General features: G+C 41.2%; 1 protein-coding gene across 5 annotated transcripts in view; it reads left to right on the forward strand.

Moving 5' to 3' along the window:
* Positions 1-13,433, forward strand: part of tp53inp2b (tumor protein p53 inducible nuclear protein 2b) — a 47,838-nt gene extending 34,405 nt beyond the window's left edge. For all 5 annotated transcript variants that reach the window (XM_043710754.2, XM_043710753.2, XM_043710758.2 and 2 more), the window contains one exon: positions 7,362-13,433. In XM_043710754.2, the coding sequence (XP_043566689.2) occupies positions 7,362-7,614 (253 nt within the window). In that variant the 3' untranslated portion in view covers positions 7,615-13,433. The remainder of the gene's footprint in view (positions 1-7,361) is intronic.

Here is a 13,433-nt window from a genome sequence, read left to right on the forward strand (position 1 = left end):
CTATGGCCTAAAACAGTTAACCCTAAGTTCCATGTGTTATGTAAAACATGGTTGCAGGTTTCTAGAAAATTACCACCCATTCCTGACTTATTAAAATTGATGCATTGGCTAAATCTAACTATTCTCCTCCTGTTTGCCAGCACTTGGCACAGAGCCTTGTCTGCCTTGACATTGCACATCTAATTAATAAATTATCGATCCTTTAATAGATTAATGTCCTGTACTGTATCCCAATCCATTGAAATTTGACTCCACTGAGACCAAAGTGGCTTGTTTCATACCCCATTCACCCTGTAGATATTCACTCTCTCTCAACGACCAGCTCACAGTGGTAGCAATGTGTACTGTCTACAAGCAGTAATTCAGCAACTCACAAAGGTTCTTTCAACAAAACCTTCCAAACCCATAACCTCTATCATCTAGAAGGACAAGAGCAGCAGACACATGGGAACACTGCCATCTGCAAGTTTCCCCTCCCAAGCCGCATGCCACCTGAGTTAGGAACTTTCCATTATTCACTGTGGTGGAGTCACATTCCTGGAATTTGTTGTGTAACTATACATACAACACTGCATTGGTTCAAGTAGGCAGCTCACTCCAGGGGCATGCAATAAATGCTGACCTTGTCAGCAACCACATCCTATGAAAGGTCTAAAAAAAGTCATTGCTGTGATTAATCTTTACTCAACATTTAGGGGATGATTAAAAACCCTTCAAACTTTGCACAGCTGAGACTTAATTATAACCCTTAAAAGGGTTGTTAGTTTATCATTGATCCCTCTGTAACTTCAGCTCTGTCTCAATTTGTCTGTAGTCTAAACCCTCACCCATGCCTCTGCTACCTTTTCAATGCACTATTCCAATCCACTCCTGACATCGTTCTATCATTTGTAAATTTTAGATTGTCCAAACTCTGCCGGTGTCCTGACTTGCAATGTCTTGTTAGCCCATAACTCTGCTGACCGACAGGGAGCAAGTGAGGACTGCAGATGCTGGAGACCAGAGTTGTGTGGCGCTGGAAAAGCACAGCAGGTCAGGCAGCATCCAAGGATCTGGAGAATCGACATTTCGGGCATAAGCCCTTCATCAGGGCTGATTCTCCTGCTCCTCAGATGCTGCCTGGCCTGCTGTGTTTTTCCAGCACCACATTTTTCAAATCTGTTTTCAAGTCCACTTCAGTATTTGACTCTCCATAATTGCCTCCAGCCCTATGACCCTTCCCTAAGGTGTGTGATCGTGTAATTCTGGCCTCTTTGAACACTGAAATTTCAGTCACTTCACCAATGGCAGCTGTGCATTCAGCTGCCAAGGCCCTCTGGAATACCTTCTCTACCCCACTTCCCCTTTATGATCCTCATTTAAACCTACCTCTATGTCCAAGCTTGTGGTGATCTATGTGGCTAGGTATCAAATTGTGTTCGATCATGCTGCTATGAAGTGTCTCTGGATGTTTTGTGACATTGTGGGCCAGTACTTCCCAAAGAGTTGAAGGGTTACTGCGGATTACATCTACCATAAATGCTGTTGGCTGCGAATCTTATCAGATCGAATGGATTGGTTGGAGAGACAGAAGTGATGAGGAATTTGCAACAGCTACAGTATGTGATGGATGGCAGTTATAGGAAGGGGGGGAAAGTCTCAGATACAGTCACATAAAAAGGTTAACTCCAGGGAAGGTAAGAGAGGTAGGCACCTAGGGCAGGAGTCTTGTGGATATACCCATTTCAAACAGGTATGCTGTTTTGGAAAATGTAGGGGGTGATGGACTCTCAGGGGAGCGTAGCACGGACAGCCAAGTTTCTGGTATTGAGACTGGCTCTAATGCAACAAGGAGTATATCGGATTCCAAGAGATCAATTGTGATAAGGGATTCTCCAGTTCGAGGTACAGACAGATGTTTCTATGGCCAGCAGCGAAAAATCAGAATGGTGTTGCTTCCCTGGTACTATGATCAAGGATGTCTCAGAGAGGGTGCAGAATGTTCTCACGGGGGAGAGGGGCCAGCAAGAGGTCATTGTCCACATTGGAACCAACGACATAAGAAGGGAAAAGGTTGAGATTCTGAAGGGAGATTACAGAGTTAGGCAGAAATTTAAAAAGGACATGGGACTGAGAAATCATAGCAATTACAGAAACATGGCTCAGGGGTGGGCAGGACTGGCAGCTTAATGTTCCAGGATACAAATGCTACAGGAAGGATAGAAAGGGAGGCAAGAGAGGAGGAGGGTGGCATCTTTGGTAAGGGTTAACATTACAGCTGTGCTGAGGGAGGATATTCCCAGAAATACATCCAGGGAAATATTTAGGTGGAACTGAGAAATAAGAAAGGGATGGTAACCTTATTGGGATTGTGTTATAGAACCCCTAATAGTCAGAGGGAAATTGAGAAACAAACTTGTAAGAAGGTCTCAGCTATCTGTAAGAATAATAGGGTGGTTATGGTAGGGGATTTTAACTTTCCAAACATCGACTGGGACTGCCATAGTGTTAAGGGTTTAGATGGAGAGGAATTTGTGTGTACACGATAATTTTTTGATTCAGTATGTGGATGTACCTACTAGAGAACTTGACCTACTCTTGGGAAATAAGGCAGGGCAGGTGACTGAGGTCAGTGGGGGAGCACTTTGGGGCCAGTGACCATAATTCTATTAGATTTAAAATAATGATAGAAAAGGATCGACCAGACCTAAAAGTTGAAAGGAATTGGAGAAAGGCCAATTTTGACAGGATTAGACAAGAACTTTCGAAAGCTGATTGGGGGCAGATGTTCGCAGGTAAAGGGACTGCTGGAAAATGGGAAGCCTTCAGAAATGAGATAACGAGAATCCAGAGAAAGTATATTCCTGTCAGGGTGAAAGGAAAAGCTGGTAGGTATAGGGAATGCTGGATGACTAAAGGAATTAAGGGTTTGGTTAAGAAAAAGAAGGAAACATATGTCAGGTATAGACAGGATAGATCGAGTGAATCCTTAGAGTATAAAGGAAGTAGGAGTATACTTAAGAGGGAAATCAAAGGGCAAAAAGGGGACATGAGAGAGCTTTGGCAAATAGAATTAAGGAGAATTCAAAGAGTTTTTACAAATACATAAATAACAAAAGGGTAACTAGAGAGAGAATAGGGCTCCTCAAAGATCAGCAAGGTGGCCTTTGTGTGGAGCCACAGAAAATGGAGATACTAAATGAGTATTTTGCATCAGTATTTACTGTGGAAAAGGATATGGAAGATATTGACTGTAGGGAAATAGATGGTGACATCTTACAAAATGTCCAGATTACAGAGGAGGAAGTGCTGGATGTCTTGAACCAGGTAAAGGTGGATAAATCCTCAGGACCTGATCAGGTGTACCCGAGAACTCTGTGGGAAGCTAGAGAAGTGATTGCTGGGCCTCTTGCTGAGGTATTGGTATTATCGATAGTCACAGTTGAGGTGCCGGAAGACTGGAGGTTGGCTAACGTGGTGCCACTCTTTAAGAAGGGTGGTAAGGACAAGCTGGGATACTATAGACCAGTGAGCCTGACGTCGGTTGTGGGCAAGTTGTTGGAGGGAATTCTGAGGGACAGGATGTATTTGTATTTGGAAAGGCAAGGACTGATTAGGGATAGTCAACTGGCTTTGTGTGTGGGAAATCATGTCTCCCAAACTTGATTGAGTTTTTTGAAGAAGTAACAAAGAAGATTGAGGGCAGAGCGGTAGATGTGATCTATATAGACTTCAGTAAGGCGTTCGACAAGGTTCCCCATGGGAGACTGATTAGCAAGGTTAGATCTCGGAATACAGGGAGAGATAGCCATTTGGATACAGGATTGGCTCAAAGGTAGGAGACAGAGGATGGTGGTGGAGGGTTGTTTTTCAGACTGGAGGTCTGTGACCAGTGGAGTGCCACAAGGATCAGTGCTGGGTCCTCTACTTTTTGTCATTTACATAAATGATTTGGATGCTCGCATAAGAAGTATAGCTAGTACGTTTGCAGATGACACCTAAATTGGAGGTGTAATGGACAGAGAAGAGGGTTACCTCAGATTACAACAGATCTTGACCAGATGGGCCAATGGGCTGAGAATTGGCAGATGGCGTTTAATTCAGATAAATGTGAGGTGCTGCATTTTGGGAAAGCAAATCTTAGCAGGGCTTATACACTTAATGGTAAGGTCCTAGGGAGTGTTGCTGAACAAAGAGACCTTGGAGTGCAGGTTCATAGCTCCTTGAAAGTGGAGTCACAGGTTGATAGGATAGTGAAGAAGGCATTTGGTATGCTTTCCTTTATTGGTCAGAGTACTGAGTACAGGAGTTGGGAGGTCACATTGTGGCTGTCCAGGACATTGGTTATGCCACTGTTGGAATATTGCGTGCAATTCTGGTCTCCTTCCTATCGGAAAGATGTTGTGAAATTTGAAAGGATTCAGAAAAGATTTCCAAGGATGTTGCCAGGGTTGGAGGATTTGAGCTATAGGGAGAGGCTGAACAGGCTGGGGTGGTTTTCCCTTGAGTGTCAGAGGCTGAGGGGTGACCTTTATAGAGGTTTACAAAATTGAAAGGCATGGATAGGATAAATAGGCAAAGTCTTTTCTCTGATGTCAGGGAGTCCAGAACTAGAGGGCATAGGTTTAGGGGGGGGGGGGGGGAAAGATATAAAAGAAACGTAAGGGGCAACTTTTTCACATAAGAGGGTGGTGCGTGTATGGAATGAGCTGCCAGAGGAAGTGGTGGAGGCTGGTACAATTGCAACATTTAAGAGGCATTTGGATGGGTATATGAATAGGAAGGGTTTGGAGGGATATGGGCCGGGTGCTGGCAGGTGGGACTAGATTGGGTTGGAATATCTGGTCGGCATGGACGGGTTGGACTGAAGGGTCTGTTTCCATGCTGTACATCTCTCTCTGACTCTATGCACCCCGATGGTAGTGTCCTTACCTCTGGGCTGGAAGACCTGAGTTCAAGTCCCACCTGAGGTGTTGCAAAGACATGTCTGAACAGGTTAGTTACCAATATCTACCACAATTTGGGGACAAACAAATTCACACTTCAAGTCTACAATTCTGTCTTTATTCATTCATGGAATGAGGGTGTCACTGGCTAGGCCAGCATTTACTATCTGCCGCTAATTGCCCAGAGGGCAGTTAAGAGTCAACCACATTGTTTTGGGTCTGGAGACACATGTAGGCCAGGCCAGGTTAGGATGGCAGTATCCTTCCCTAAAGGACATTAATGAACCAATCTATAATGGATTCATGGTCATTATTAGACACTTTAATTCCAGATATTTATTGAATTCACATTCCACCATCTGCCGTAGGAGGATTTAAACCAGAACATTACCTGGGTCTCTGAATTAACAGTCCACTGATAATACCACTAAACAATTGCCTCCCCCGTGTACTCTTTTAGAAACTTAGTTTCCAGTCTACCAAGTTTTATAAAAGCATTTGGCAAATTGCTGTGAACTGTGCAGGCTTCCCAAATCCAATGAAGGCAATAGCTGGGCAATTCCTGGGAAATGGAATTCCTGCCATTTGTGATTTCACAGGCAGAGCAACTCAAACCCAATGGAGTAGGAGCAATCTTGAAATGTCCAGCCAGTCTGATATATATCAATTACCTGATGAAAATGGGAAAGACAGCTTAGATGCAATACACAGGGAGTTTATCAAGGATAAAGTGTTTACGTTTGAGATATTCGCACCTTTTTCTTCACTGTGTTGATGAGGCTAGTATGGGTCACCCACTAAGATACCCTGAGATATGCATAAGGAGGAGTAAGCCATTCAGCTCCTCAAGTCTGTTCTCACATACAATCAGATCAACCATTTTATTGAAAGCTCAATCCATATTCCTACCTACCCCTGACAACCTTTCATTCCTTCACTCAACATGAAATTATCCTCTTAAAGAATATTGAAGGACTTCTTTATTCTAATATCTACTCAGGAAGCAAGAGTCTCTACCACCACTCACATTAAATTTTTAAAAATTATTTTATTCTATGTACAGTGAGGTTATGCACATTTCATTATCTTATTGAAAACACGTGACAATAAAAGATGTTCTTCTGCATAGAGATCTATAGTACAGGAAAAGGCCCTTTGGCCCATGAATTCCACACCAGTTAAAAACAACCACCTATTCTAATCTGGTTTTCCAGCACTTGGCCCATAGCCTTGTATGCCTTGACATTACAAGGGCAATTCTAAATACTAAAAATATTGAAGGTTTCTGCCTTTAACATCCTTTAAGGCAGTGAGTTCCAGATGCCCAACACCCTCTGTGAAACAATTTTTCTTCACATCTAAGCTTGCTGTCCCTTAATTTTTGACATCTGAATCATGTCTTCTTTCGTTTCCTCTTCTCCAATGAAAGTTCTCCATTCTAGTCTGTCCATTCCAGTCAAAGTTCCAAAGATTCCACCTGGTGTGGAATGCGTGAAAAAACTCTTATCTTGGTTGATGGGTTATGTTGAGAAAGAGTTGGGAGTAAATGACAAAAATAAATAGGCTGTTCCTACTGGCTTGGGAATACATCTGGGGAGAGATTTAGCCAATTCTGAAATTGGTCTGGAGACTTGATGCAAAATGTTTTACAAGGTAGACCTTTTCAAGGTTTAATTAATACAAGTTAATAAAGCTTAATGGAATTGTAAGCAAAAACATTGCAAAGTATATAAAAGGAAAATACTGTGGATGCTGGATGTCTGAAATTTAAAAATGCTGGGGAAACTCCTCAGGTGTGGCAGTAACTGAGGGTCCCAAGGCAGATGATGAGGCGTTCTTCCTCCATGCTTCAGGTGGTGAGGGAGTGGCGATGGAGACCCAGGACAGCATGTCCTCACCAGAGGGGTGGGAGGGGGGAGGGGGGAAAGAGTTGAAATGTTTGTCCATGGGATGGTGGGGTTGATTGGTGTGGCTGTCCCAGAGATGTTTTCTGAAGCGCTCTGCGTGTAGGCGTCCTGTCCATTCCTGACTGCCCAGAGAGCAGTTAAAAGTCCACCACATTGCTCTGGGGTCATGTGCACAAGTAACTGGGTAAGGACAGCAGTTTCCTTCCCTAAAGGATATTAGTGAACCAAATGGGTAATCAAAATGGGTATTTTCCAGAGAGCAAAGCCAATTGGTCACCAAAACATGGCAGGGCCATGGGCAAATTGGAGGACAGAAGTCACCCTCTTGATGTTAATATCCACATTGTGTCCTAGATGCTGTAAAGTGTCTAGGTGGAAAATGAGGTGCTCTCCAGCTTTCGTTGAGCTTGGTTGTATTGTCGCTGATTTATAAATGGTTTAAATGGCCATTCTGATTGCTGGGACTTTCATTGGTTGTCGGGAGTGTTTCCGAGAGGGTAAAATCCATGTTCTTTTCCATCTTTTGCAGGAACACTGCTCAGCACAGGGTGGAACGATGGGCTGCTCCAGCTCCTGCAGCCGTTGCGGGTCGAGCTGGCGGTATCCTGGAGAAGGCGAGTCAGATCCGTCGGATCCAGCGAGCCAAGCAGCGGGCGGAGCGACGCCAGCTGAGCCGTAACCACATACAGAGGCAGAACCTGGTCAAGGAGAGCCGCTTCCACCGAGTCAAACGCCACAGCAGCTTTGTGTACCAGCCATGCCGTCGCCAATATAACCACTAAACCATCCAGGGGCAGCGGGAGAGAGTGAAACAAACGTCAACGGCAGAAGGAAGGGGGTCAGATAGACAACATTTAGCAATGGGTTTGGACGCACTGTGCAACTCGCTGCACAGGTTTTGAACTTGAGCTGGCTTCTAAGAGTAGCTTTCCAAAATAAAAGTCGTTCCGTTCTGCGACTGGGACACATCATCTGGGACCTTTTTTTTTAACTTTTATTTTTATTCCTCCTTTCCTGTGTCTTCATTGCTTTGTTTTAGATGTATCTGGTCCTTTCTATTTAAGCCTCAGTTACACTCATTTTGTGGGTCATTGTGGTGCAGTGTTTGCGTTTAGTAATTGAATGGTGTGGTGGGGGAATGGAAGGAAGCAATGACGCTGCTATCATATTAACCTGTTAACAATTTGCATCAGTCCATAATGAGGATGCGACTGCATTTGCCTGGCAAAGTTGGAAAAGTTTGGGTCAGAAAAAAACTTATCAAGACCATAGGAGTCAACAATTTTCGGTCCCATTCAACGTCACAATCATCACTTGAAGAATCCTTGGGATTACATAGATTTCTTTTTCTAATCCATTGCTTCAGAGATGTTAATACACTGCTGCAAGTAGATGGGACTTGTTCCTGGGTCTCCTGCCTCAGAGGTAGGGACACTATCACTATCACAAGAGCCCTCAGGATTGAATAGATGCTGTAGTCCTTACTTTGTATATTACACTAGTGTGTAAAGAACTATTTGTTTGAGAGATCATCTCACTGGGTAGTATCAGCTTTCTTGCCAGATCAGGCAATTGTTATTTTTTTTAAATACCTGCTGAATTCCTGGTCCTTGACGCTGTAATATCCAAAATGGTACAACTAACTTTACTTTTGATTCCTTGTTTACTGTTGGCACTGTCCTTTGGTGCCAAGTGCTCTAATCTTGTTTACACTGGTCACCAAGACTCTACTGGTCTCCTTTGCATATTTCACTGTCTTGGCCTTGATGACCAATCTGGCTTCGGTCATAGCTGGAGTTTGGCTGAAGTGATGACCCTGGGGTCAAGGTGACCTTAGGGTAAGGCGTTGACTTTGTTTCACCCATGTAATGTTTTCATTGGAAGGGTTTTAATCTGAAGGAGGTTAGTGTGGGTTAAGTGAATTTGCCAGATTTTTGGGAAGGAAGAGGGAGAGCTGTAGCAATTACCTGTACAGTTTGTGAGCCTCTATTTGATGCTTCCCTTTCAGTCTTCCTGCTTACTCCAAATGTCAGGTTAGAGTAGGGTCAGACTTGGTTAAATTAATTTTATTAATGAGGGAAGCAGCAGAGAGATTTATTGCTTCTTAAAATCTAGTTCATTTTAATCAATATTTGGAAAGCTTTATTTCATCTGCATAAATTTGAGGCATTTGTGTATTTATCCTGTTTTAAAATGCAGGAAAATCACATACTAAAAGTAACTGTTTAACAAAGAAAATGTTAGATATTGATCTTTTAATTTTTAAGAATGCCTCCAGGTAAGACAATGATACAGTGATTTGTTACTGTTCAATCACAGCCTTGCAAGATTTTGAATTCACTTTGTTAAAATAAAAACTTGCAAATGAAAAACTGGTACCTGTAAAATTGAGCTTAAAATTGTCATTATTGTTTTAGAAACCCAATTAGTTCACTTAATGTTCTTTTTGGGAAGAAACTCTGCTATTTTTACCTGGTCAGGTCTGTATTGGAGGTAAATTATTTCAAAATGAAATTGAACAGACAGTTGAGGGAAATAGTCTGTCAGGGCTACAGGGAATTTGGGGGGAGGCAGTTGGTGACTGTCTGGTGAGACAGACGGACTGGACTGAACTGAGCAACTAGTAATGACTCTTGATGACCCTGATTTCTCAATTGCCATCCAACAAGCCAGATAATTGTCTATAGTAGAATTCCAATTCAGAACCTTCCAGTGCTTCCAAGTGGTCCATTACCACCACGTCAAGCCATAAGGACACCAAAAACAGCCTTGCCAATAATGTATAAATGCAAAAAGTTTTTTTTCCAAAAGTTGTATTAGTACTGGAAAGTGATTACTTTACTTTAGATACTTCCTTTATAAAAATGAGAATTTTCAGTAGGACTAATTTTGATTCACTGATTTCCTCTTTCTCCAGGTTGAAAATGCGAGGCACTCGTGTTCAAACTGATTTTGCATTTGTGTCTTTAAATGGGAGAGAATGGATTAATGATTTCTATCCTCCATTCCTCATCTTTGAGTGCATTTCATCTCTCCTGTCCTGTTGCCCCTCTGATTTGTGTTCAAATGACCTTTTCATGCAAAATACAGTTAGTTCACTTGTATAGTAGAACATAGAAAAGTACAGCACAGAACAGGCCCTTTGGCCCACGATGTTCTGCCAAGATTTAATCCTAATGTAAAATATAGTAACTTAACCTATGCACCCCTCAACTCACTGCTTTCCATGTGCATGTCCAACAGTCGCTTAAATGTCCCCAATGACTCTGCTTCCACCACTGCAGCTGGCAATGCATTCCATGCATTCACAACTCTCTGCATAAAGAACCTACCTCTGACTTCTCCTTTATACCTTCCTCCTAATATCTTCAAACTATGACTTCTCGTACCAGTCAATCCTGCCCTGGGGAAAAGTCTCTGGCTCTTGCTCTTACTCAGAAGTGTGAACTATTAACCTGTCCTCGTTTTTATACTTTTTAATCTGCTGTGACATGGAGCTTTCCATGTGGGAAATTGCCTGGACTTGGCTAGTAATGTTCGCACTGCAACAGTGGATCATACAGCATATTTTTGCCACTGTTATTTGCAAACAAATGTGTTTTTACTTTTAATCACTGAGCGACATAGCTTTTACAATGGATTTATTTCCAGTCATATTCACTGGAAAATGTAATCCACACTTTCTTAAAACAGACATCAGAGCTTGGTTCCAAGAAAGAATGCACTGAAAAAAGAATTATTTTAAACTCTATATTTGCTGTGATGCCCCTCAAATTTATGTAAATTTTGTACAAAAAGTGAGTGTGTAACATTTGAAAGTAACTTAAAATATGGGAGATTTTTCTTTATTCTTCCATGGGATTTGGGGGGGAGGGGGGAGTGCGGTGTTCGTGTCACTGTCTAGGCGAACATTTTTGCTCATCCTTAATTGCCAGAGGGAGGTGGTGGTGGCTGGTACAATTACAACTTTTAACAGGCACCTGGATAGGTATATGAATAGGAAAAGTTTAGAGGGATATGGGCCAAATGGGACTAGATTAGGTTAGGATATCTGGTCGGCATGGACGAGTTGGACCAAAGGGTCTGTTTCCATGCTGTACATTTCTATGACTCTATGCCTGTGAACTAATTTACTTGCTAGAGCAGTTCAGAGTCTCCCACATTGTTGTGGGTCTAGATTCATGCCAGACTGGTTAAGGATGGCAAATGTCCTTCTCTAAAAGACATTTGTGAAACACATCATGGTCATGTGTACCGAGACTAGCTTTTAACTCCAGATTTATTAATTGAATTCAAATGCCTCAAGCTTCTATGTTAGGATTTGAGCCTGTCTCTCCATTAGCTCAAGACTCCGGATTACTAGTCTAGTGATATTACTACTGCAGCAACATCTCACTCATCATGTACTGAACCCTTTGCCTTTTTAGGGTGCTGATCAAATTGCTGTGCACTTTCAGGAATTTGTTTCTTTTGTGAACAACTGTATCTCCCTTTCCTAACTAACTTGACCAGTCTTTGGTCCCTTTTTAATCACACTACTGTAGCTACTTAACAACTAGATCCATCTCCATCTTAATTCACTTTGAAGCTCCTATCGTACTAATTGCAGAATTGTAAAGGTGCAGAAGGAAGTTGCTCAACCTATCATTGTCTCTGAGCAATTAGTGATGCAGCCCACAATTCCTTTCCACCTCAAGGGTTACTTACTTTCTTCCAGTTTTGAGTTAACAGAGACTGGGGGGTGGGGAAGAGGGAGAAAGTGCACAGAAAAATCTATTTGCCAATTTGGTAAAACGCTTGTTATTAATTGTATAAGTTGTTTTGTAAGATGCTTTGATAAATATACACACTGCACTGTACTTGCACTAGTGTAACTGGGGCTTTCAACAGCAATTTATATCTAGTGACTAACTTGTACTGAATGCCTTTCTATAAAAGAAAGTCATGACACTATAGTCTAACTTCTGGATCAACAAATGTGGTGCTGACTGACAAAAATAACTTTATTTTGTAACTGAAAACACAGGTTTGTGGACAGTATTATATGTTAAATAGAAAAGAATATTTTGAAGTATATGCTGTGCTATCAGTATTCTGAAGTAGAATTGCTTGTCAGTGACTGGAATGAGAGTGTTCTGCTGATGTATGTTTTGTTTGATTTATTTAAGGATATATGTGATATGTGAGCCACAATTTTCCTTTCTGGACAGTGCAGACTCTCTCAGGGACAATACGTCACAATGCAGTGTGTTTTTTTTTAATTCAAAAACAAGATAAAGCTTCTGAGGCTTTGGTGCCTACTTAGTTTGATCTTTTTCTGGTTTCTGTTCATTACAATTTCAGGGTGGATAATAAAGTAACTTTTACAAAAAAAAAGTCATTACTCTGCATGAAGACTGCTTTCTTTCAAATGAAGCAACTTAGTCTACTATAATATTGGAATTATTCATCTATGGTGTTTTGAGAACTCACACAAGATAATTTTATCCACTCTGTCGTATGGAAATGTAATGATTTCTTTAGTACTTGAACATTTTCAACAGACAAGCTTCTAGCTTTTGTTTTACATTGATAAATTTTTAATTTAATGCAGGGCCTGGTCTAATTTTTCAAAATACTTTTGTGTATCTTGCAGCTGTTTCATCTACTTAAGAATCAATCTTTTCACAAATTCTTGAATTGTAATCTTTCTGGGTACTTAGTCTGATCCCCAGACTCCTTCTCATTTAAGGAATTAATGTGTGTTTGAATATGTCTTGATGTACAACGTTAAGTGCTTTGTGTGTCACATTTGAAAAATATTCTTAGCCTGGAGTTCTAAAGCAATACTCTTCTGGTGAAGTTCAGTGAACGTACAAATGGCATTCCCGGCTATGTTCCCACCCCGTCCTCCACATTTGTGGGTCTACAAATAGTTAATTATTCAATTTTAAAAACAAAAAAATGCTGACTTTCAGAAGCAGAGTGTAATTTCTAAATCTGAGATTACAGCATGGAAATGGGACATTTTAATCCATCACGCTTCTCTTAATATTTTTGCCAGATGGGCTACCTAGTTTAGTTCCAGTCTCTTGCTTGCTTTCTATAAGATCAATATTTTTCCCAAGGAAATCTGCTTAACATTCTTCCTCTTTGTTTCTCTCATTAATGTTGCACAGCTACAGTATTAGTAAATACAATTCTAAATCTAATTGCAATTTTGTTCCATGCACCACCTACTGGACATTGCCAGGTTACACACTGCATATTAGGGTGAAACCTAGTACTAAATGGTGTGTTTTTAAAAATAATTTTTGTAGTATTAATGATTTTGCATATTCTACTGAGCAGCTATAGTGATCAGGCCACATTCTTTTAATAACACCAGATGATAACTGATTTCTTGTTCTAATTACAATTCCTGGTCTGTTACCAGATAATGTACAAAATATTTAAAATTAGAAAACTTGTTTTCATGAGTAACTTACCTCTTATGTATTGAGTTGACTGTGTATGTGCCTTTCACTTTGGAGATGGTTTGATGGGTTTTTAAATTGTGTACATATATCTTTAAAAAGAAATGGAGACTTGAGTAGCAACAGTAAAGTCCTATGCAAAAAGA

The sequence above is a fragment of the Chiloscyllium plagiosum genome, unplaced genomic scaffold (genome assembly GCF_037043375.1).
Source record: "Chiloscyllium plagiosum isolate Xiang-an unplaced genomic scaffold, Cpla_swu_hap1 HiC_scaffold_15, whole genome shotgun sequence".
NCBI lineage: Eukaryota > Metazoa > Chordata > Chondrichthyes > Orectolobiformes > Hemiscylliidae > Chiloscyllium > Chiloscyllium plagiosum.